This window comes from Eumetopias jubatus, unplaced genomic scaffold (genome assembly GCF_037043125.1).
Source record: "Eumetopias jubatus isolate StellerSeaLion01/CBP00866 unplaced genomic scaffold, mEumJub1_p1.0 scaffold_5, whole genome shotgun sequence".
In the NCBI taxonomy this organism is placed as follows: Eukaryota; Metazoa; Chordata; class Mammalia; order Carnivora; family Otariidae; genus Eumetopias; species Eumetopias jubatus.
The window spans coordinates 22,088,865-22,115,093 of NW_028274811.1; the positions used below are offsets into that span (position 1 = coordinate 22,088,865).

General features: G+C 40.2%; 1 protein-coding gene and 1 long non-coding RNA gene across 2 annotated transcripts in view; one reads left to right on the top strand and one right to left on the bottom strand.

Annotated features, from left to right (window-relative positions):
• Nucleotides 1-26,229, top strand: part of CCDC192 (coiled-coil domain containing 192) — a 197,887-nt gene that overhangs the window by 52,353 nt on the left and 119,305 nt on the right. The window contains 2 exon segments of the mRNA XM_028103648.2: nucleotides 4,866-4,997; nucleotides 5,873-5,929. Coding sequence (XP_027959449.2) covers nucleotides 4,866-4,997; nucleotides 5,873-5,929 — 189 coding nt within the window.
• The window catches only part of LOC114209563 (uncharacterized), a 289,818-nt gene that overhangs the window by 3,859 nt on the left and 259,730 nt on the right, over nucleotides 1-26,229 (bottom strand). The window contains exon 5 of the long non-coding RNA XR_015768155.1: nucleotides 11,851-11,901. This is a non-coding gene — a long non-coding RNA (uncharacterized LOC114209563). The remainder of the gene's footprint in view (nucleotides 1-11,850; nucleotides 11,902-26,229) is intronic.

The following is a 26,229-nucleotide window of genomic DNA, read 5'->3' on the forward strand; positions in this document are numbered from 1 at the left end:
AGGTACAATATGGAAGTTGCCCCTTTGCTTTATGTAATTCTTAAGACAAATATTATTCATACTTTTCAAGTCATCTCTTCCCTCCAAAATTGTTAAAACCACAGGCAGAAGGGAAAGGTACCTGTTTGTCAAAAAGAGTCAGAAGTAGAACAATAGCCTTCCAACATCATGTGAACCTATGTTTTAGCAAAAGTGGCCAATTAGGATACATGAAAATTGGTCATCTAAAGAAGAGATGTATTTCTACTCTCTTTATGTAAGCAGATACTGATACTAATTGGACTAAACTTGTTTCTTTGCTCCCCAAAACAATTACTTTGTAAAACCATGTGGTTCTTATGAAAAAAGAAAAGAAAGCAACAAAAAAGAAGCAATGTCCAAGGTCCCCAGATTTTAAAATTCAATTATGATATCTTGTAGGGCTACCTTGGATTTCCTCTTACTTACTTTGATGCTTTTTTTCCTATGTCATAATTTGAATTTGAATTTAGACAGCATTCCTAAAGGCTTTCTGAACTGAAAATTAGACTTTAAAAGGTCCTAAAACCTCCATCAAAACAATGGAGTGAATTCAAAATGGCAACTAACATCTTGTGACTCAGCAATAGAGCAGAATCTTTCAGGCAGTGCTTAAATTGAAAAAAAAAAAAAGAACTCTGATGTGTAACTTTTATTTTATTTCATTTTCCTCCCATCTCTTTTCTCTTCTATCCTTTTGGATTATTAGTCTTATTTGATGGGCTATTTTCAAAGAGAGATCAGAGAATATCGTCTTATGCCCATAAACAGTTTCATCATTATAAAAGGGAATGCAACAAGACATTATCCTTTCTTGCCCTCAGTGTATCCATATGTGGAAGAAAAAATAAGATCTCTTTATCCTGCTGCTGTGAGGTGCTGATACATACATATGAAAATTAACTTTAAAAAGTTAATAAATAGAATGATCTTAGCAAAGATTGTTCCTGGCCAATTTGACTGTGTCTTGTAAATTTTGACAGAATTCTCCATTCATCCTTCTGGGGAAATACAATCTAGTTGGAACACATATGACTGGAGAAATAACCTATAAAAATAGAGCGAAGGAGCATGTAAAATCCTATTATGGGTTCCAAGGTCCTAGGGTCAGTGAGTTGTGGGACTGAGACTAAAACATAGATCTCTTGGGCGCCTGGGTGGCTCAGTTGGTTGGGCCACTGCCTTCGGCTCAGGTCATGGTCCTGGAGTCCCGGGATCAAGTCCCACATCGGGCTCCCTGCTCGGTGGGGAGTCTGCTTCTCCCTCTGACCCTCTTCCCTCTCATGCTCTCTGGCTCTCATTCTCTCTCTCAAATAAATAAATAAAATGTTCAAAAAAATAAATAAATAAAACATAGATCTCTTGACTCCAAGTCAGGGTTTCTTAGAATAAAGCTAAGCCTGCAGTAAATATATCTGAGTCAAAGGGATAGTCAGACAGAGGCCCTTTAGAAAAAGAAAAGAAAAAAGATGGTGTTGATGTCTATTAAAAAGGAAGCAAGACGTTAGGATAGAGTTCTCAGGCTTTAGAATAAAAGAAAATAAATCTCTTTCAGGTAAATAGGTAAACATGCTGAGAAAGAATGTTGAGGGTCATGTAGGTAGCGGGGGGCGGGGGGGCGTCCACAGGCCTCATCTGTGCAGGCAGCCTTAGAGTTATGGTTTGGATATAATATAGAACCCAGAGTTGGAGGCAGACCAATGTAGATCCAAATCCAACCTCTTCTCATTAGCTGTGGGCAAGCTAATTCACTCCGAAAAGCATCTAGTTTCTCATTCTTTAAAATGTTGATAATTAACAAAAAATAAAAACAAAACTCCTTATAGAGTTTTGAGCAATGGACTAAGGTAACTTATGTCAAGATAGCACCCAGCAGAATGTGTGGTATGGTATAGCCACCAAACAAATGTTGATTACTGCTGTTGTTCCATAGATTTGACTTATTTGTGGTCAAGAGCATGGCACTTTGGTATCAGACAATAGAATCTGGAATGGAATTGTCAACAGAATGCTTATGGTAGCAAGTAACAGAAAATTCAATTTCTAAACAATAAGGAAGCTTATTAGCTCACTCTGTGGGAGTCAAGGACATGCTTCAAGATTATTTGATAAAACATTTCAATAATGTTGTCCACTCTTCCATTCAGAGGGTTGCTTCGTCATATACTGGTTTCCTGGATGTTTATAGGATGACTACAATAGCATTCATATCTCGTAGGTGAGAGAGATTGTTTCTCCAAATCATCAAAATTCCTCCTGTGCAGTGTGAGGGGCCCAAATTAGATCATTTCTCCTCATACAATAACTGTGATCAAAGAAAAGCCAGACTCTAATTGGTTTAGGCCTTGATTCCTAAATCAATCAGCAGCAAAGAGGATAGGATTTTCATGATTCTCAGGCCCCACTTTAGGAGCTGGGGTCAAATCTGGGTTTAGGGAGTCAGACCCAGTGTCCACTGCTGAAAGCTTGGGTTCCAACACTTACTTGCTATGTCCCTGGGCAAGTTATACAACTTTACTGAACTTACTGAATTCCCCTATCTGCAAAATGGGTATGAAGCGGGATTGAGATAAATAAATGTGAAAACAAAAGGTTCTGCAGAGCACTTGATATGTAGTTAGTACCCAGTAAATTATTAATGTCATTTTATTATCCACCTAAATATGCTCATAGTACATAATAGCTAAAATTGTCTGCCTTTCTGGGTAAAGTGTGAATTTTTTTGAGCATATAAGCAATATCACTCTCATATGTTACCTCTAAGTTTTACATATAATAACTGCTCAACATATCTCTTTAACAAATGAGTGAATAAATGAGTATCTGTTGAATGAATGAAAAAAAAGCCTGAAAACAATGGAAGGTAGATTTAAAAGAAAGACAACCAAATGGTGTCTGGATCAATGACAGCTCAGGTAGGATATGGGAACAAAATAGGTCAGACTGAAAAAAACTATATTTGAGAGAAAAAAATTGCCAGATCTAGAGAGGTCTTTTCCCCTGAACACCATAGTGGTTGCAGGAAGTAAGTGAACTGAATACATTTTGAGTTTAAGGTAACTGGCTCAAAAATGCTGTGATGTCCTCAGATACTTTGTTTTATAATTTGAAAAACAATAAATGTCTGAATAAAACAATCAATACTCACTATCAATACTTATTGTAATCTAGAGGAGGTAGAAGAAAGTATAACAATAGTAGGTACTAAGTACAGGATATGTTTCAAGCATTATTCTAAATATCTCTCTTGCATAAACTCATGTAATCCTCAAAACAAACCTGTGAGGTAAGTAGTATTCTTTTCATCCCCATTCTCATTTACAGATTGGAAATTCAAGCCCAGAGAGACTGAGAAGCTTGCCAAAATCCCATAGATAGTAAGTAGGAAAGTGAGATGTTTACCCCAAGGGCCTGACTCAAGAGTCCATGTGTTTAGCCATTACACTATGTTGTGGAATAAATAGAAGGGTGCCTAGAAAAACCAGGCTACATCTCCAAACTATTATGTACTCAAGAGTTAAATGGGGCGCCTGGGTGGCTCAGTTGGTTAAGCGACTGCCTTCGGCTCAGGTCATGATCCTGGAGTCCCGGGATCGTGTCCCGCATCGGGCTTCCTGCTCAGCAGGGAGTCTGCTTCTCCCTCTGACCCTCTTCCCTCTCGTGCTTTCTATCTCTCATTCTCTCTCTCTCTCAAATAAATAAATAAAATCTTTAAAAAAAAAAAAAAAGAGTTAAATGCATCACTGTCCATGGGGAGCGCTACGGGTCTCTCCCATGTCACTGAGAGCCGAAAGGTATAGCCAACAGTTCATGACATATGTGTCCCCTCTGGTCCTCCACATGGCACTTTTGGAATCTCCAATGCATAACGCAATGGCTGGGCAGCGTGCCAACTAAACAAATAATTGTTAAGTGAATGATTGTGAGGATGAGTGGATTTGGCTCTATGCCCGTATATATATGATGTGCCCACCTTAAGACCAAACTCTTCATGCTTCTGCTTCCCCATTTGGTAAATTGTCTTTAAAAACTTGCTGCATTTTTCAAGATGAGACAGTCTGCTTTACAACAACACTTGGAATAATACGAAAGAGATACTTAAAGATAATTCATGCCTCTAAGGACACACAGGGAACTGGAATGAATACAAGGTGTGTGTCCCTTTCCAGAGACTCTTTCAGAATTGTTGCTGAGCTATAGAGAAAATGCACAATAAGCTGTCTGAATGAAAGGAAATGCTAGTCCAGGGGCTCTCCAAGGGAATTAAGGAACAAGGCACTATCAAACTACCCTTTTCTCAAGAGGAATCTACAAACAGTAAAACAAAGACAGTCATCTGTAGACATTTTCTGGTTAAGATTTAGCATAGATCTGCCTTTGATCAGACTTTAACTTGAAATTCCTGCATTTCCCTTCGGCTGCTTATATGGTGAATATTCAAAGGAGTCAGAATTCCTACTCTTTCTAAAGAGCTGTAGTCCCCCAAGAGTTAAGCTCCAAGAACAATATATAACCCACAATTCAGATTTTAGCTGTACAAGTAAAGTGAAATCTTAAAACACCAGAAAGATGAGTGTTGAGCTTGTTGCATTAGAAATCTCTTGGCCTGTTCTAACTACGAAGGCTCATCTCTTGCCCAGAAAGATCTTTATAAATAAAAATAAAGTCAACACTATTTCCTTATCTCTCTATACCAATATCTGTCAGCTATGAGGAATAGTCCAGAAGGCCTTTTCATGTTTAATAGATATCAATGGCAGGCAAAATATTATAAATTAGACTTTTAAAAGGAGCTCTAAAAAAAAAAAATCACTGTGCTTGCACGCCCTTACAAGAAATGTCTTTAGCTTGCAGCCTCTGAAGGAACAAAATCCAAACTGCTTGAGCAAGTTTCCTGGCTGGAGGAAAAACTAGGGACTCTGGACCATAAGGAAGACAGTGGGGAACCATACAAAAAAATGGTTCTTGCAAAAGACCAGGTACGTTGTAGAAGAAAAAATAATCTTTCTCTTAAAAAGCTACCTAAACTTATATGAACTGACCATTCTGCAGTCCTTTCCGGCTGGCTTGGAAGTTTGTATTTAAGTTCAAGATGGCAAATAATAATATTTGTGTTTGCTAAATATAATTGTATTCACTGATGAATATTCACATACAAATTAATTTTGTTAGTGATATTTTAAGTTTGTTTGATATGGATCCTTTTGAACCATATTAGCTGAATATTCTACTTATTTTGTAAGTGGTATTAACTACACAAATGTTTTCTTGTTTTTAAGGTTGAATTTTATCAAGGAATACTTTCCATGTCATGAAATAAGTGGATCAGAAAATTTGTCATGCGCTTTTATCAATTATAAGAAGCTAATAATCTCGGAATCTTGGAATTTCTGGGCATTTATATAAGTTTTTTTCTTGTTGAACTCAAATGGGTTTGTATCTGCCTTTGGTATATATATGTATATGTATATGTATATATATATATATATATATATGTTTTCTATGAATACAGAAAGATGTTCCAAAGGCAGGTAAAAACCCATTTGATCCTATATATAGGTATATAGGATAGAAGGTAGGTTAGCATTACCTTCAGTACATCAAGCAAACATTATTTTCCCACTCATTTCCTAAATCTTAACATATTTGCGTTCTTTGTTGCTGGGCTCTTCAATAGACAGGATAAAAGTTAGGGATAGGAGCAAGGATTTCTCAATGACAACTTCCAAAACATCTAGCTGAGATTGTGCTGCCATTCACAGGATTTGAGAACTGGTATCTATTTATATCTGGAATCCTTTGCATATGTAAAAGAAAGAGTTACACTCTGTTTCTAAACTTTTTCCCTTTTCAGCGCATTGAGAAATTACAAGCTGAAGTGAAAGCTTCCCAAGAGCAACTTACAGCTCATGTAAGTGTTTTTCTCCTTTTTAATCCCCTAATTTATATCATGGTTCTCCTGGGAATGAACAGTCATTTTTCAGAAGTTGTAACTACTGTCTTTCTGCTGCACACCAAATCATGAGGCTAAGAATCAGTATTTTTACTGCCTCTACAAAGTTGCTTTCCATAAGTAGAATTCTGATTTATGCTGAGGGTAAAAATTATAAAACTGTTGTGTTATCTATAACCACACGATCTAATCAGGGACTATCAGGATAAGCGAACAAGAAACGAAGGGGTAGAAAAACAAGGAAACCAGGCAGGTTTAGTGAGTGAATGGAAGTGGAAATGATTGGCACACCGAATACAGGCCTAGAACAGTGCTGCTTAAACTTCAGTGTTTTGAGAATTACTTGGAAAACTTTTAAAAACAAATTGCCTGGAGATTCTGATTTCTGCACGCCTAGGGTGTGACCCGAGAATTTGTACTTCTAGATGATGCTAGATTCAGGTGATGCTGCTGCTGCCAACTTTGGACCACATTTAAAGTAGCACTGGATTGTGTATATTCATTCTGCCCTAGTCTTGTGATTCTTGGGCAAGTGACCCTAAAAGATAGAGAACTGTTCATTTTCCTTGCAAATACTCCCCTGAGAGACCCTATGAAATTTTCGGGTGTATTTCATTGACACTTTAGCCTATCTTCACTCAGAGAACAATTAACGAGCATCTCCTGCCACAAGATCCTTGTTTGTTCACACACATAAACCAGTTGTCGCCCTACCTCTGTCCCTTCCCAAGGATCTGAACCATCTTGCTGCCTTACAAGTCTCCTGCAAGACTTACTCATCTTCCCTTCAGTGATTTCCTCTACCCATACCTTGGGGACTGGAGGATGGCTTCTTGATTAAGAACATTAGCCGGTCATGTTAAATGGCCAATCTGAGTAACAACAAAGATCATCTGAGACCTAAGGAGCTGCAGTCCAGAAGTCCTACAGAAATGACTGCAAAATGACAAATTCTGGTCACCCTCCCTTCGATATTTGAAATAAGCTAATTTGGATAAATCATGGTAATTGACTTTGTGGGGGGCCCGCGGATAGAGAACAGCTAATCTGCTGTGGAATCTCTTCAGAATCTCTTTTGGCCTTGGATGCTCAACTGACTAAGAGTGAAAATGATTAAGGCCTGCATTTGTGACATGGGGACATATTCAGACAGCAGTATGTCTCATTAGCTCAGTTTTCTGTTGCAGATGCCTCCTTCCAGTCCGACCCCAGTCCGCCCCTGAGGGTGCCAGATAATGACTACTGTCAGAGGATGTCTCCTCATGCCAGATTGATACCCACAGCCATTCACCCAGGGTGGGTTTAGCTCAGAAATTTTTTAAGGAGAGCAGATTGTTCACTAAGGTTCTGATATTAGCTTCCAGCGTCTCTTCATGCAAAGCGGATTAAAAAAAACAAAAACAAAAAACAAAAAACAAACCATAGTCACAGATGCCTTCAGGAAATTCCTGTGGTGTCCTCTTCCATTGCCTAGCTTCTGTGGATTCTATTCCTGTACCATGCTGTTCCTGGTCCAGGCTTGTCTTAACTGGGATTGCTTTCTTGTATTAGGGTATTGATATTCACAACAGAGATTTCTGCCATGTAATTGCTCAAAGTTCAGGTTTTAATACAGCAGTGTGATCACGAAAGCTTTGTTTCAACTCATCAAGAAGATTTATTTTATTTTTTTTTTTTAAAGATTTTATTTATTTAATTGACACAGAGAGAGAGACAGCATGAGAGGGAACGCAAGCAGGAGGAGTGGCAGAGGGAGAAGCAGGCTCCCAGCTGAGCTGGGAGCCTGATGCGGGGCTCGATCCCAGGACCCCAGGATCATGACCTGAGCCGAGGGCAGTCGCTTAACCAACTGAGCCACCCAGGTGCCCCTCATCAAGAAGATTTAAATGAAAACATTAATAACAGTGTTTATCGAGAATAGATTCTGTGTCTACTATGTGGTAGGCGCTTCATATATTTTCTATTTTAAATCTCAATACAACCCAACAAGGTGGGGATTATTTTTCAGGTAGGAAAACAATATTAGAGATTAGACCACTTGTCACACATGTCAATTCTACCCATGCTTTTGCTACCACAATTTGCTTGCTGTCTCTCCAAATTGTATTCTCTGCATGACATTTCGGGTATCAAACGGTGTTTATAGAGGTTCTTTCTGCAAACTTTCTTCTCGCTCTATTCAGTCTGAGTGATTCATCAGTACATAATGCTGCAACTCTCACTTCCGTGCAAATAAACAACCCCCTCCACCCCCATCAAATTCTTTCTATCTTAATCACCCCCTAATTACAGGTCCCTAGGGCTGTAACGATAATTTCTTAAAACATGGCTCCTTGAAAATAACCTTCCCAATGATGTTAATAGGTATTCTGGAAAAACAATGGGAGGGCCATTGGAAATGAAGTTAGATGGGTGTAGTCACTGCAGGATTTATCAGTGTATAACCAATCTCCAAGAAAGGATCATAGTATGTTGTTTGCCAAGGGTGTTTGACCATGAGTGCACAAAGGTTTGGAGACTGCTAGCATGTTGCATCAAGTTAAAGCCTTATGCTTGCTAAATATGACTTGAATATCTTGCCGATACCGTAGGCTCAGCATATACAAAGTCAAATTTATCATCTTCTAATCTTTTCTCTTAAATGTGCCCCTCTTTTTGGATCCCCACCATAGTGAGTAATATCACACTGCTGTTATCTAGTCTACATCCAAAGTACCAAGCAGTATTAAAATCCTACCCCTCTCTGCCTCCATCCCACATTCAGTTAGTTGTCAGGCTGTGAGTATGTCTCTGAAAGTTATCTCACTTCTGTGTCTTCTATTCCATCATACTGCCATATCCCTCTTTCTGACCATATTTCATCTTACTGCTACTGGCCCCCAAATATTAACATATTCAAGTTCAGAAGCTCCCACTGTCCCCCCACAACCCAAATCGCAGTGTAGCCCTCTTGCTCTCACACCATCAAGTCCTGTTTGCAGAGAAGAAAAAGGGTAAAGCTCATGCGTGAAGAAGCAGGGTGGAGGCAGAAAAGCAAACGGAGACAAAGAGTGACACTCAAAGGGAGAATGAAACCTGCTGGAGTGGCAGAAAAGAGAACAGGGGTTGAAGGATCAAGGTGGTCGGAATGGAACTCTGCAGAGGGGGTGACGGTCCTTCCAGGATAGGACACCAGAAGGCTCCTGGGAGGTCTGCGGATGCTTAATATTAAGAAATGACAGAGGATTAACAGGAATTGTCAGGCAGTATATACTTGAATCCCTCTAAATGTTTGGGAGTCACATGGAAAGTTTGGAATTCCTGTTTGGGCCATGCCTCCTAAATGTACCACTACCGTAGGATGTGACCCTGTAGTAGTCTTCTGGCTTCCTTCCCTGCCTCTGCCATGAAAGAGGTTTCCAAAGGACCATTCTTACCACCTCAGCTCCCTCCTCTTTCCCTTCTCCCTCCCTGCCTCCCACTGAATAAGCTAATAAAATGGCACTGCTGTCTTTCTTTATACATCCCTTGCCAGTTGATTCCCTGTGAGTTTGCTCTCTGTGTTCTCTTGGTCTGGACCCTCCCTCCCTCTCCTCCTTATCCAAATAATTCTTACTCTTCTTGTAAGACTTATGCCAGGGATAACCTCTTCCTTAGCCCCCAGACTACTTTCTCAGGGCTCCCATAACCTCCTGTACATACATTTATTTTAGCTCAGAATACCACTTTTTATTGACACTATCTGTTCATGTATCTGTCCCCTACTAGACTCAAAGGTCATTGAGGGCAACATCAAGAATGTATCCCTCTGTCTATTACTCCAAGAACAGGGCTAGGCATATTACAGCTACCCAATATATTTGCTAAGCTGAAATGACTTTTGCTCTGATCATGTCATTTCCCCTGTTGCAAAGCCTAGAGTAAGACAACGGTTGCCGGTTACTCCAGAATAAAGTCCAACCTCCTGACCATGGCATTCCGCACACTGAAAATGAGGCTCTGACCCATTTTCCTGACTCCTCTGTATCACACAGCTGTGACTCCCAAGAATGCCATGCATTCCTACCCTAAGGGTTACGCTCATGGTTTCTTTCAACCTGGAATATCAGTCCCCACCAACAATTCTGATGAAGAATGCCAGGTTTTTCCCATTCTTCGTCAAAATTGTTCCTTCCAGGAGGTATCTCCCGACCATCCAACCAGAAGTAATCTCTTTCTTTGGTACTTTCACGGCACATCTCTACACCTGTCTTTTGTCACTTGTCACACTATGACCCACAAGAGAATTATGTGATGTGAACTAGCTCTTCCCCAGGACTGTGAGCTCATGGGGAACAGGGAGCAAGTCTGTTTATCTTTATGCCTCTCACAGGGTCTAGCTCAATACCTTGTTCGATTTCACCGAAATGAATTATTGAAATGGCTAAATTAAAAATAAAGTCATTCTGGTATTTATAGGAGCCTACTTTAAATTTTATTTCTTAAAAATGACAGTTACATAAGGTGTTACCGTAATCTGAATGTGATACTTTCAAGGTATAACATGGAGAGGACAACAGGTAATGATCTCATAGAATGGAAATAGAAGGAAAAAGTAGCCGCAAAAGAAAATACAGTTCTGGAAAACCCTTATTTCAAAAGAAGAAAGAAGAACATCCAAAGGAAATTATGGTCATAACATGAAAATTAACAACCTTGCAGCTTCCTTTTATTCAGAGTTCACTTGTCTGAAACCCAATAGTTGAATTATATTTTTGTATAATTAAACTGATAGCTATACAATGGAGAGAAGACAGAAGCCTAAAAATTTCAGACTGAGTTGTCACTACTGTTATTTGGAAGCTTAAAATCTCATCTCATTAACTTTAGGTAGTCACAGCTTACACTTTTCAAAGATTACAAAGGGTCGTAAATGCATCCTGGATACCCACGCCAGCCACCCACATGGCTAACTCGCCCAAGGCGTTTTTATCAATCCTTCTCGCATGATTACTTATCTACTTAGAGATCTACACAGGATTAAACAACTATTTGAAGCAAATGTTTATAATGGCTCAAAGGTGATTGTTCATGTCAGGGCAATTTGAGTCAGGACTAAAGTACATTAAGCAAAAGTATCCTTTTTAAAATTAATGCCTTCCAAATTGTTGAATCCATTGTTTCACTATTTTTAATATTTGAGGGGATAAGTACTTAGCCCTGTCTACCCACTCCGTTGCTGATGATCTGATTACGAGCAGTCACCCACAGGTTTGCCTCCCTGCCTTACTTCCATCTCAATGGCCAGCCCACCTCTTGATCTAGCTGCCTCCAAGACTTGGCCATGGCCAAAAGTTCTATAATATTCCATGGGATTATTTCAAAAAGAGAACTCTGGGTACCTGGGAGGTAGGTACTCAAGTGCTATGTTATTCTCCACACCGTCTTGTATGCTTGAAATATTTCTAATAAAGGAAAAAAGTTAAGACTATCCAGAAGAAGGAACCATTCCAGTGAATTGTATAGCATGCTTCAAGCTGTAGGACAGATGAGTATGCCTTTAAATCAGAAGTTCCTGACCTAGAGTTCCTGAGGACATACTTAAACCTGGAAGCAAGAGTCTTGAAGCTTGGAATCAGGAAAACAGGGCACGGGAGGGCCCACCCTGGGTACCCAAGACAAAATTTTCCTGAAGAGTTGATTTCACTTCTTCCTTTCCTCCTCTAAAGAAGCTATCAGCTGCCTTCGAAGAATCTCCAGGAGCCCTCAGTTTAGATCAAGTGCAAACTCCTCTCCCCTGGAATTCCAGGCCCTCTGTTAATTGTTCTTTTCCTACTATGTTAGGAGACATGGACTGTTTTTGTTGTTGTTGTTGTTTCTTGGCTACATAAGCATCCATTAACATCTTTGGCAGTAGTTACCTGATATCCTTTTCAGTTACGTCTCTTCCATCGTGCACAGTCTCGGAGGCTCTGTAATTCAAAGTACCTTATCACACATAGTAGCTGAGGAGTGGGCATGTTCTCTAAGCCAATTAGATTCTGAATATTAATTCAGGTGAAGCAAGAGAGGAAGAACTCTTGGAAGTGGTATCTCCTGCCAGTGATGTCCAGGCAGCATGATGAAGGGGTTTGTGCTGCTGGGACCAGAACTGCTCTAGTTCCTGTCTGTTTCTGGATCTGATACCTGTGCATTTTAGGAACCATTCAACAACCCTCATTAGTTTGAAGGAAATTCCCTTTTTCTTTAAACTAGTCAGAATCAGACTAAGTTTTTAGAGGTGAGAAGTTGCGATTCTCACGCTGTCCAAGTAGTTCTAGAAGAGTGGCCCCTGGACTAGAAGCATCAGAGTCACTGGGACTTGTTTGAAATGCAAATCTTGAGGCCTTATCTCCTACCTCCCAAACCTGAAACACTGGGAGTGAGATCCAGCAATATGCGTTTTTAAAATCCTCCGGGTGATTGTGATGATGGCTAATGTCTGAGAAGAGCTGCACTGTCCAATAAAACCCCTACCACTTTCAACCTGGACCCTTTGTTTTACCAGAATCACAGTCCCTGACCAGCATCTCCCTGTTGGGGGCCCGCTTCCCTGTCCTCATGGTCCTGCCTCTGGGCAACATCTCCAGGCCTGATTCTTAGTACAGCAAGCTGGGATGGCGGCATGGTGGGCATGTTTATTCAACTGATGAGCCAAATGGGAACAATCTCCCTCCTCTTCCCAACTAAATCCCATACTTCTACATACTCTAAAAGTATCACCTCATTCCTGAAGCTTGTCATGACTAATTCTAAGATAAAGTGACAGGAATGAATAATACCTTAGAGTCATATAATGATTTATAGTTTCCGAAATGCTCCCACCCACATTATGTCATGTATTTTTCACAACAATCCTGTGAGGCAGGTATTACTACTCCTCTATCAGATGAAGAAAGTGAGAGTCTGAGACAGTAAGTAGCCTACTCACAGCGAACAGCTAGTAGATTGCAAAGCAAAGACTTACTCCAAGATCCCTGTTGGCATAAGTTTGATTTCACTTTTTAAAATTTCATGTTTAATTCAGAATTTTTGCTGTATATGCCAACACACATAAGCCAGTGTGCTAATAAATTCATTTTTATGACCTTTTAGCTGTATTATATTCTATACACCTCATGGCTGTTAATTATCCTGAGAGACTTTGGTGGTAGGATCTCATGGAGCCCTATCTGAAGCCAATGAGGAATGGGGAAATTCTTGCCCTATGGGTTATTCTTTCAGAGCCAGACTTGTTAATCAAAATGGAAAATTCCACAATGATTATTAATGAACACAGTATGGGTGTGTGGGCGATAAATCTCAGAAATTATATTATAGTCAACCCTCTCTGCAGCCCCCCTTTGGTTAGTTTGTCTGGACTGGATGACTATGGGGTCCCTCATTTGAATCCTATATGTGCTTATTCCATGGTTCATCTCCTACATGCTTGGGCTGGAGAGGTTACAAATCAGAGAATAGCAGAGGCTTTCAAATCCCATTGACGAGTGTTACTACCAAACTTCTCTGCAGGTTTGGAAGGGGAGAGGGTCTGAGTTTTTACTTCACACCAGCAGGATACTCATAACTTAGAATCAGTGCTCTCTGAACTATGAGCCATCAAGCAGACCTAGCCCAGTAAGATGTGGCTAAACAGCTAAATTTCTAGCATGCTGATGAGGCGATACTCAAAATAAAACTTTGGAACTCCATCAGGATCTTATTAAACTTACCTTTTTTTTTCTTTTGCCTAGAAATCCAAGGCACAATAAATTACTGTGGGAACCACTAATCTTAGCTGCTGGATCTCCTAGGGAGGGTAGGTGGAGGTACAGAGACCGAAGGCGTAAGTCTGGTCACATCTTGCAAGCCTAGATTCTGGCTGATGTCCAGGAGGCTAATTTTCCCCTCAACCAGATCTGAGGGCTATTTCTTCATGTTCTGTAGATGATGACTGAGTTTAAGCTGAATAAGCACCCAAAGACAATTCCTGCCACCCCAGCTTTTTAGAACCATCACATGTGCTGGATTTTTGTCTAGCCACTGAATTGGACACAGAGTATAATCCTTTCACTTTTTTTTGGTAAATACCTATTAGCTACCCATGTATTTCTTCAAACTCTTATTTTTGTGCCTTACTTCTCACAGCAATGTTTTATCAAAGGAATACACAAATTTTAGAGGCCCAAACATTCCAATATAGGTCATTGTGATAATTTCCATCTACTTGTCAAAAAATCAGATGGGAACAATGCAGGATTATACAAAGCATTTTCTCCCTTTTGATTCTGGGCTGCATTCATCTAGCCATTAATGCTCACACAGAACTCAAACTGTACTATTGCTAAGAGAATCTAGTACACATTGTATTTTCATTTTTTTTTTTCTTAAGAATTCAAATCACTTTAAGATGAGTGAGAATGATACCTTTCCATTACAAAGGAAGATAAGGTATGGATATAGTTCATGAGGGCACTTTAAAAGCCCCCCTATCTGATTCTTGCCAGAGAGAGGGTAGTAAGAGAGAGCTAGTTACTGGGCTTGAAGGACCTGACAAAGGTTCCTGAAGTTCTGTTCCTCTTATCTGTGAAGAGAAGCTAATAACATTACTTAACCTCACAGGGTATTTTAGAAGTGAAGTAGGGTGATACGTATGAAATAGTTAGCAGAGTGCCCAACACATACAAAGGTTCAAAAAATTTATTGACAGTTATTCCAAAATGAACTGTTTCAGTAAAACTGTTCCACCATTTTTATGGGACTGTGGTCAATAACCTTATAGAATAAAGTACCTCATTTTAGCTGCCAGTTTATTTTATAGGGGGTACTAGGAAGACAAAATTACTCTCTGAGGAGAATCTTGCTGTGTCCTGTCAGCACTTCCTCAGCTCATTTCTTTCCCTGGTGAATGTCTTTTTAAGCCTTTGGTAGAACTATCTCCTTGTAATTTTTCTGTTTCTCTGCATTGTAAGTTTCCTAAGAGTAGAGCCTGCATCCAATTCCTGGTGTCTGGCCCACAGTCAGTTCTCAATAAGTAGGTGTCAGATGACTCAGTCAGTCAGTCAGACAGTGGGTGAGTGGATGAATGGAGGTTGAATTCAAAAAGTATCATTTCAGGCCCCACAATTTCCAAGAGAGGATATCGGTTCTAGCCCCACCTTAATTGTTCAATTCTACCAGAGCGCTCTGGACTTCACTGCACTTTAGGGTCTAACCAGGAGTGTCACTCAATATTTAGCTTTAAAAAGCTTGGATGAGAGAAAGCACATCACAGAGGAGTGCCTGAAATAAAGTCCATGTTTTCTTTTAGAGAGACACCCTCAAATCCTTCCTCAGTTAAGTGAGGTCAGCAGAGAGCCAATTCCTAGACTGAATCAAGTTGCTCTAGAATTGCTTTCACTGAATGTGGGAGAAGTGGCCTGGCATGATGCTAACGACTTAGATTGGGAAGACTTTATAAGAAAGCTCTCCTAAAGGCACCTGGGTGGCTCAGTCTGTTAGGCATCTGGCTTCGGCTCCGGTCATGATCTTGGAGTCCTGAGATCAGGCCTGCGTCCGGCTCTACCCTCAGGGGCGAGTCTGCTTGTCCCTCTCCCTCTGCCCCTCCCCCTGCTTGTGTTCTCTCTCTCAAATAACTAAAATCTTAAAAAAAAAGAAAGAAAGAAAGAAAGAAAGAAAGAAAGAGAGAAAGAAAGAAAGAAAGAAAGAAAGAAAGAAGAAAGAAAGAAAACTGTCCTATAAAGCTCATTATTGTTTGCTGTCAGATTATTATTGAGGAAATTTATTATTGTATCAGAGTATGCCTTCTGCCCCACAAATATTGATACCTCCACTAAGCACGGGGCTTGCTGTTTCTCCATGGATCCTGCCTCTATAAATGGTTATTTTGACTACCAGAAAGTCGAGAGTCAAGTTCTTTGTGCCTCACCTCTAACAAGTGTTTAGGTAGGATGTCAGGACATGAACTGTGTGAACCAAACTTCACACTTGCCCCATCTTACTTTCCTGCCTTTAAATTCCTTTTACCATATATTTCAAGTTTATTTTAGTGGCCTCTAACTTAATATACTTACCTTTTCAAGCTGTACTAATTTTTTTCTGAAATGCATAATTACCAAATGAAATCAGTGAATCATAAGGGAAGTAATCAGACTGATTCCAGAGTTGGTTCCATGGTTGCATGTAAGTCTCTTACTTAAATCTCTCACTGGTTGTTCATCAACCGTAAGAGAGTAAATAGCTATCATGTCAGGTGAGGATCTTGACCAGATCCCTACTACTTTTCCTTTGACAGTTTCATCTCCTGACCTTGTCCCCTGCCTTCTACTGACAATTGACGCTCAACAATGGCACCCATTTGAGGATCTAGGATTCACTAAAGATTCCCCTAGGTTCTGGCCTCCATCCCTTCTCAAGGTGGACACCTTCCCTCTGCTTCACCTACCGCTTGCCTTTCAAAACCTGGAGCACATCTCATCTCCCTCAACTGACAAGCCTCTCTTGACTCCTCAGGCAGAAACTGTCCCTTCCTCTAGTGCATATTCTATGGATCTTTCCTTTAGGCTTGATTCTACTCCATTAGTTGAGTTCCCCAGTTCTGAGACTTGGCTTTAGTCTCATATAGTTCTTGATGCAAAGTATGTGTTCAATAAATGCCTTGTCGAATGAATGACCAAGTAAATACAAGAATCTATCTGTATATGATAGTTGCTCTTTAATGTGAATGTTAAAAAACAAATTAAGTATGCCCCTCTAGTTGATAGCAAATCATCCAGAAAAGATACCAAGAAATTACTTATTACTAATTTTACCCCAGTTTCAAAAGGAAAGAAACAAAACAAGAAAAATATTGTATCTCAAATGGATATGGCCTAGTATTTTAAGAACATTAAGCTTTATGATCTCCTGATATAATTTTATACTGTTATTAAACATTAACTATAATGTTTAATTTAACCATAGTTATTTATTTATACTCTATTTAACTTTGCAAAGAATTTGAGCCTACAAGAAATGTATGTATGAAATAGATGAATTTTTTAAGTACATACATAACTATAAATGAGAATATATATTAAAATAAAATAGCAATAAAAGGAGAAAAATGGAACACACATGTTTAAATCACAACTTCCCGTACAGTATAATTGAAGCAGAAATAGAGCTATGATGCCCTTAACAGCCAAACGCAAAACAGAGAAAATGATAGATGAGTAGTTCTTACTGTCCTGGGGGAGGGATGTTACTAATTATTTTCTAGTGAGTTAATTCTGAAATGAGACTTTATGTTGGATTTTATATAGGGAATATTAAGAGATACAGTCAGAGGGCAAAAACTGTCGGCAATATCAGGCCAACGAATGCAGTTATAGATTTTATATGACTATTTCTATAATTCCCATCAAAAGAAGCCAAGGACGTAGCATGTAAATAATTAAAGTAATCTCTGCTCACTGTAATTATAGTCTAGTTGGTATTGCATATTTTTTTAATCCCCAGCCATTTATGATAATCTAACAGGAACATTCAACGGCACTCAAAGCGCAAGTAAGCAATGCATAAGAGGGAAGATGGCCAGAACAAGTCATGTGGGTCTGGAGGGTGCATATCTTACGGAAAAGGGAGAGTACAGCCCAACTTGGCTAGATAATCGGGTTTTTCAGAAGATGAAAAGCCCGATTTCTTTTTAAAAGATTTTATTTATTTATTTGACAGAGAGAGAGACAGCTAGAGAGGGAACACAAGCAGGGGGAGCGGGAGACGGAGAAGCAGGCTCCGCAGACTCCTGGTTGAGCAGGAAGCCTGATTCAGGGCTTGATCCCAGGACCCTGGGATCATGACCTGAGCCAAAGGCAGACGCTTAACAACTGGGCCACCCAGGCGCTCTGGGACCATACGATAATTCTGTTCAAACCCTTCAAGTGGCTACTCATTTCATCCAGAAAAAAAGGCGAAGTCTTTACAGTAACCACATGATTCCACAAGATGCACTGCACACACACACACACACACACACACACACACACACACACACACGCTCCCGTCTACCTCCCTCCCTTCACTCCAGCCACACTGGTCTTGCAGTTCTTTGGGCAGACTAGGCTTGCTCTTGCCTTCCAATCTTTGTACTGATTACACTGAATGTCTGAATTGTTCTTCCCCCTGACTGTTGCAGGATTTTTTTCTCAATTGGTGCCCGTGGTTCTTGATCACGCCACTTCCAAGAATGAAGAGGTAGACTAGACAGTGGTAGGCAGCAAAGCAAGGTTTATTGAGTATGATAGTACAAAGCTCCCGAGGAGGGAGGGGACCCGAAGGGGTTGCCCGAAAATCCAGATTTTTGTGTGAAATTTCCTCACCTATAAATGTTGGCAACGTATTAAAATAAAATAGAATGCTTTGTGTGGCAAACAAAAGACATTTATAGGTAACCTAAATATGAACTTTACACTGGATTTTAAACTACCATTTTCTTACATCTTTTCTACAATTTGAGAGATACTCTTTACACAGGGGACATGATTGTGTGGTGACTGTAGGTGAGAAAAAGGTCTTATAGTTGTTGTTCCAGCCACTCTAATTTCATGAGTTAGAATAATGCTAGCTATTGTAACAAGTAGACCCCAGAAATTCAGGGGTTTAGCACAATAGAAATTTCTCGCCTATTCAAGTATTGTGAGGGCTCTTGTTGGTGCAGAGGTTCTGCTCATTCATTGTTATTCAGGGTCATTTAGTGATAAAGACTAATGAAGCCTCTGACATCTTCGAAGGGCAGATTCCCACTATGATGATTTGGGATCGTCCCTTTTCTAGATAGTCAGACTAGAAGAGATCAAGGAGGTGTGTGCTTGGAAGCTTATAATGGTCTATAGAGTAGTCCCCATGCACCACCTCATCCTACAGGGGATATGTTTAAAGACCTCCCCCCCAGTAGATGCCTGAAACCACAGATAGTACTGAACTCTGTATGTACCACATTTTTTCGATACATACATATCTATGATGAAGTTTAATTTAAAAATTAAGTACAGTAAGAGATAAACAACAATAAGATAGAACATGTACAATATACTGTAATAAAAGTTATGTAAATAGGCTCTCTCTCTCTCTCTCTCTCTGAAAATATCTTATTGTACCACATTCCCTCTTCTTGTGATGATGTGAGCTGAGAAAATGCCTCTATGATGAGGTGAAGTGAGGGGACTGACATAGGCGTTGTGATGTACCATTAGGCTACTCTTGATCTTCCTTCTGACGTATTGTCAGAAGGAAAATCAGCTGCTTTTAGACCATGGTTGACCTTGGGTGATTAAAACCATGGAAAGCAAAACCACTGATAAGGGGGGGGACTACTTATCTGCAAATGGTGCACCTAACTTCTGCTCACGTTCATTGACTAGAACTTAGTTGTGAGGCCACAGCAGTTGCCGGGAATGCTGGGAAGGGTTATTCTGGCTGTACACCCTGGAAGAAGGGGGAAGTACGGATTTTGGTGAGCAGGTGTTAGATTCCGCCACACCAGTGTTTAAGTCATTTTTCTTATCCTGGATCTATAAGTATTTACAATTTTACCCCAGAGTAAAGAACATCAGAAATTGGTTTATTATTATTACTACCACTACTGTTACTAACCCAGGTAAATACCAGACAATCAAAAGGTATGAGAAAGAATGTACAGTTTGCCTCCATGTCTAACTTCATGAGATTCAATGTACAAAATATAATTTTTTTTCTTAAATAAGATCAAATCTGACTCAGGCCCCTACTGTCATTGTTCACCAGAAGTTCGGTCTCAGTTATTGGTAGGAACAATGGTCCTCCTCTCTCCTCCCTGAGGTCTGCACAGGTACCCCAGGGATTTTACTAGCCAAAAGTCAGGTGGCACTACGTTCATTGTGGCTGCCATTTTCCTGTTCTGTGCCCATGCCTATGGGTCCATAAAAAGACCTGTGGCTCTTCTGGTTTAGTGCTAAGTTTTAACAGAAGATTTGTGGGAACTCCTGGTCTATATATAGCAGTCAGGGCCGAGCCTCCCTTGGCACACCTGCCTATTTGCGGTCTTATTGCCCAAAGGATGTAGGTAGAAGTGGAGTACGCTCCCAGCCATCTGAAGAACCCCCCAGTCCCTCCCCCTCCCTTTGGATGAATCAACTTCCTCCTCTCAGATTTGTTTACTTTCTTTTCCTTCTCAAAGCACCAGATTCCACTCCTTCTCTACTTGAGATACTTTTAGGTTCTTTTATTCATGAGACCAGGCCTCTGAACCAAAGGCTTTCCAAATGCTCAAAACTTCATCAGTGAATGTCAATTTCCCTTCCTTGCATGGGAATCAAGGGTGGTCGGTGTTGGCATATGGGGCAATTCCTCTTTTTTTTTTTTTAAAAAAAGATTTTTATTTTTTATTTGACAGAGAGAGAACACAAGTAGAGGGAGAAGCAGACTCCCGGGGAGCAGGGAGCCCGATGTGGGACTTGGTCCCAGGACCCCGGGGTCATGACCTGAGCTGAAGGCAGACACTTAACCGACTGAGCCACCCAGGCGTCCTGGGGCAATTCCTCTTTATGAGATTGTTGTTTCCAGGTTGGATTTATTTGAAACTTAAACTGTCTAAAGAGTTATGTGGAAATGTGTGCTTAGATAGTCGAGTAGAAATGTAGTATATTTTGTAGTTTATTTTGTTGCTCAATGTGAAGAAGTCCGATGATTATTGATTAAACTAAAATCTGAAGTATTAGCTATTAGCATTGAAATTGATTTGGACTATTCATTCATATCTCAGATAGTTTCTAATCCCCAGGGATTGGTCTATCATCACTACTAGGTATACTAGGCAGGAACCTCCATAAGAGAAAACGTGAGCTCTCACACCAATCACGAGGTATAATAGAGTCTTTGGCAACATCTGAGAAGAAGAGAGAGAGAGAGAGAGAGAGACAGAATAAGCACCGATCTTTCCCTTCTCAACTTCTCCTTCACATGACCCACACACTCCACAAACCCTCCCAATAAACTGGGCATACTGGCTAAATATTCGAGAAATGCTTAAGCATCACCTGCTTGTGTATGAGACCTTTTTCCCACTGCACATTCAAAACAGACTACCTGGGGTTAGGGCACCACTCTTCTAGCTTGCTAGTCATGTGGCTCTGGGTAGGTTGCTTGATCTCTTTGAGGCTCAACGCCCACCATTTCAAAGTGGTTATAATACGGGGATCTAGCTCATGGGGTTGTCATCAAGATTAAATGAGTTAGTATCATACTTAGAAAATTCTTAGATCAGTACTTGCCGTGCTGTAAATTTTATATAAGTGCTTACTAACTAATGAAACACAACAAAAATAACACCACCACCCAAACAAAACAAAACAGGAAACATTCCTATGGCTTCTTCAGTGCTAAGTTTTAATGGCATTCTTGATGAGAAAATTCAGCATCCTGATAGCTATAAAATGCAATCATGATAGAACTCACCTTAATAGGGTTATTGAGAGGATGAAATGAGTTGATAAAAGTAAAGGGCTTAGAATTGTGCCTAGGACATAGCCCACCCTCATTAATGTTGATGTTAATTACTGCCATCCTTGTTGCTTTATCCTGATCATCATTTGCTACATATTCTTTGATGTTTATCTAACAGTTGAAAGCATATATTTTTCAGAACCAGACTCCATTTTATTGAGTTTAACCCTCAAGTACTTCCTTGTATTCACAATAAATACACGTCCCTGTTGAACCCAAAGAAGTGTTAATGCTTATAAGAACTTATTCTTATAGGGACTCATTCTTTCTGTGCATGAGGAGAGCACGTAGGAGACCATCTGCACCCGCCAAAGGAAGCCCAGAGGAACTAATACAGGTGTTTTTGCTCACCTTCGCTTGAGCAAGAACATAGTGATTGTGTTAGGCAGATGTCAAAGCCACAGGGAATGGAAAACTACTGCTGAGAAGTTTTGCAACTGGAATAGATCATCTTTGATGCTCAGAGGCGATTCTGACCCTACTTCTGCCCCTCTACCTTTGTCTTCCTAACCTTTACTTTCTCAGCCCTCTGGGGAATGTCATCCTACCTGATTCTGTCCAGGTCTCGCTTGACCCCTTAAAGAAAAGATCCCAACTGGGAGTTTTGATGGCGCCTATTCCCCCTGTGTAGTGCTAAATGAAATGCAGCTGGTTTAGCGAAAGTTCTTTTGACATTCGTTTTTGGATGCACATTTCTGGAAACAAATGTGTCTTTAGTGGGAGAGCCAGGGGAGGGCAGAGGAGGGTCAGTGGGTGCACAACTTCCTATGAGACCTTTTTGATGTTGTCCTTCACTTTCCTGATTTCAGTACCTAAGATAGGACTTAAATTGGCCCTGTTTTATTCTGCCCTTATTCTGTTTGGCCTCCCCTTTCTCAAAAACGGTCAGGAATTCCTCTAGAACAGAAGCACCCTCAGTTGACTTGAATGAGAAACCTCAGAATTGTCAAGAATTTACTTTTTAAAAGTAAATTTTAATACGGTTTCCTAGAAATTACTGATGATGTCAATCTCCTGTTTTGAAAAATAAAAAGAGGAAGTTGTTTCTAATTTTAAATGGTAATTTAACTAACTGCTTATGTGCAGATGTTTATCATTTGTAGTGTTTCAAACATAAATGATTCTATCTTCTGCCCAATCGTTTCCCTTTGTTGTAAGTGCCACTTACTGAGAGCTGACATAAAGCCCCCCGGGAGGCTGCAGGGAGGGAGAAGGGTCTGAGAGAGTTCTCTTGAGCTTTTATAAATGAAAAGGTATTGTTATAGCCTTAGAACTTCTAACAATAATCAGCAACCATACAAATAATTGATTTAGACAGACTCATCCAAATGGGTGCAATTTCTCAGAGAAGGACAGTCAGGTCACAGAGTTGACAAATGGTTTAGGTATGAGTTATCTCGAAAATAAAACCAAAAATAATAACTCCATACCTTTTCAACTTTTTCCATTAATAAGTTATGGCAATACGATGTTGCAGGAAATAAGGAGGATTCGGGCTTCTCATAGAGAAGACACAAGTAAATGACAAGTTTCCAGAAGAGGTTATGGAATACAAAACCAAAGGAAACAGTTATTAAGTGTTCATTCTTCAACTCTTTCTGCTTATGCTAACAAGCCAGTCTCTTATCCTTCAGGCTTAATGGGTGCAGGGAGCCTGGTTGTGAATTGTTACTGTCTGTCCTCCTGGAAGAAATGGTTATGAGGACGGATTCAAAGGAGCAGAAGGTGGAAGCTTGGTGGTCAAACGGGGAGGCTACTGCCGGTGTAGCAGAAAATGCATAGTGCACCAGGGTGCAAGTGGGAGCTGGAACAATGAAGACAGTCAGACTGGAAGCTCAAAGGAGAGAAGAGGAGGAAATGAGAAGAGGAGGCATTATGCTGCTTTGTGGAATTGCTAATGAGAATATAGCTAGATGTTTACATTAAGCATTAAAAACAAGTTATGTCCAGTTTGAGCTCGTAGGAATGTTTCCCCCTCAACACTACTCCATGCCTGAAACACACTCATCCCCAGAGACAGAGCTCATGAGGTAACCAGAGTAATTAAAGAGCTCTATCACAGTAACCCTTTAAAAGGCTGTAGTGCTCAGCTAGACATTATTGTAGGTAAAAGTCACCCTGGATGGAAATCTAGGATTGAGGTGGATTTTAGCCTGAACAACTAGCATGTTAAATGCTCATAGATGGGGGCGCCTGGGTGGCTCAGTTGGTTAAGCGCCTGCCTTCGGCTCAGGTCATGATCCCAGGGTCCTGGGATCGAGCCCCGCATCGGGCTCCCTGCTCGGCGGGAAGCCTGCTTCTCCCTCTCCCACTCCCCCTGCTTGTGTTCCCTCTCTTGCTGTCTCTCTCTCTCTCTCTCTCTCTCTGTCAATTAAATAAATAAAATTAAAAAAAAATAAAAAATAAAAAATAAATGCTCATAGATGTATAGTTTGGAAAAGTTCAAAGTCGAGGTGAAGAGAGACTCGGAAGATGGTTTCTGATTTCTCCACAAGTGTGTTGCCTGGAGTATTAGTTTGCCATCTGGCCATGGATCTTAGGATAAGAACTTAGACTTCAGAATGACTTCCTAGCAAATCGATCCTTGCTGGTCAGTTTCAAGTCTGACCCCTTTGGGAACTCATGCCAATGGAATCATCTGCCACTTGGCTCCCACTGGTCTCCCATTCATGTCTTATATATCTGTATTATCTTAAACATTGTTAAGGATAAACAGTTGTACTCAAAAATCTTCTTTAAGTATGGAAAATTCTTGGTCTTAGGATACTTTAATTTTGATTCATTTTCATGGATGGGTTTTTATTTGTGTTATCTTTTACATTTGAGACCATATGTTCTGGGAAAATTTTTAGCCTAAAAATATAATTCTCTACAGCCCTTATGAATAAATATTATGACAGCGGGGTCTCTCTCTTTTTGTAATGGACACAGGTCACCTTAAAGATACACGGTACTAAGACTTCAGGCTAGTATTTCTTGATATAGAATAGTATGTTCACAGGTATATTCTTAGGTCCATATGGTGTATGCATGTACCATGTGTCTTGGGAGCTACTGTATCATCAGCTTCCATATATTTTAGGAAGGGTCCATTGATATTTGTGATATTTTCTGTAGACTCCCATATGCCAAAACAAAATAAACCTCAGGTAGGTGGAGGGGAAATATCAGAACCTCAGTTGAAATGCTACCTCTCTCCTGGATTTCATTTCAGAGTGCTCTCAGAAACTCAAAACCCGGTGTCTTAAAGCTGGATCTGTGCAGTAGTCCATTTGAGGATGGAGTGGGGTGGAGAGAGAACCAGCTTTGACAAAATTTCCATACACTGACAGGTTTTTGCATGGAAGTTACCTTTAGCATCACAAAAACAATGTTCTTGTAGGCCTTCCAAATTGCGCACTGGAGTCTGCGGCGTGTCTTTATATAGAAAAGTATAAGAAGGGATTTGTTAAAATCAGTGGTTGGATATATTCTTATCAGATGTTATTAATTATACAACATGTCCATACAAAGTTCAAAAATCACAGATTTATGGGTTTTTTTGTCAAAACTTTCCATCTATCACCAATGTTCAGATAAAGCTATCAACGTATTTTAGAGCTATTGTGGCACATTCATATGTGTTTGCGAAAAATAGTGGGGCAGGGAGGGTGGTTAAGAAATAAGGCCGCCTGAACTTACACGCATGATGGACTTGGTAAAGAGATCGTGATTCAGAATTATTGTTCTGCAGAGAAACCAATATACTGTTGTGGGGATTAATATTTTATTAGTGTCAAATGTCGCAATCACAATCATTCAGACTGCACCTGTGAAACTTTTTACACTCTGAGTGACAGAGAGAATTTGTCAAATTGAGCCATGCAAACAAAGGCTTTTCTGCAAAAGAGATTGGGCATGGCCCTAAAGATAATTAGTGAATTTGGGGCAAGCTTCTCCTTACAGTTCAGCACCAACAGGGTTTCTAAGGTAGGGTCCTGTGATAGCAATCGTATTCTTGTTTAACAGAAATACTTTCTAACCAATTTAAGCAAAAAAAGAATTAACCGGAGACCATGAGTAACTACCAGACTCTCCAGGAGGGCCTCTCCAGAGGACCAGGCTTGGAAGCTGAAACTGGGGTTGATGCTCCCGTTGGACGACATAACTGCCCCAGTGGAACTGCCCACCACTGCATCACCCCAACTAGTACTTCTGATGCCAGCCCTGGAAGCTTCCCCTAGAACAGGAACGTGGGCATGGATGCTTCTGGCTGGTGAAGAGGAAGTCTCAAGCCTGACCTGAGGATGCAAGGGAGATGGCAAGTGAAGTTTAGATCTCTATCTTGAGGTAACGTTGGGAAACCTCTACTCAGGAAAAGAGTTCAAAATGCTTGGAAGGCACAAAGAAGGGAACATTTGCACTACACTTGTCAAACCCAGAATCTGGTTCCTTAGGCAGCCCTAACCAGGTAAACTCTTGGCTCTGACAAAAGAAACAAGAAATTGAGGCAAATTCAACTGTAGCCTGGGAAAATAGTGATTGATTTACTCCTTGCTGTTTGTTTCTTTAAATCCTATCCTTTGCTATGCCGGGATTTAATTTGTCAAACAAAGGCAACAGTGTGATATCACTTATTTATACTCACTTAGCAGTTACCAGTTTGGCAACAGCCATAAGAGGAGATGAGGGTACTGATTCATGCTACAAGATAGAAAAGCTTTGAAAACACTGTGTTCTATGACAAAGGAGCCAAGAATATACCCTGAGGAAAAGACAGTCTC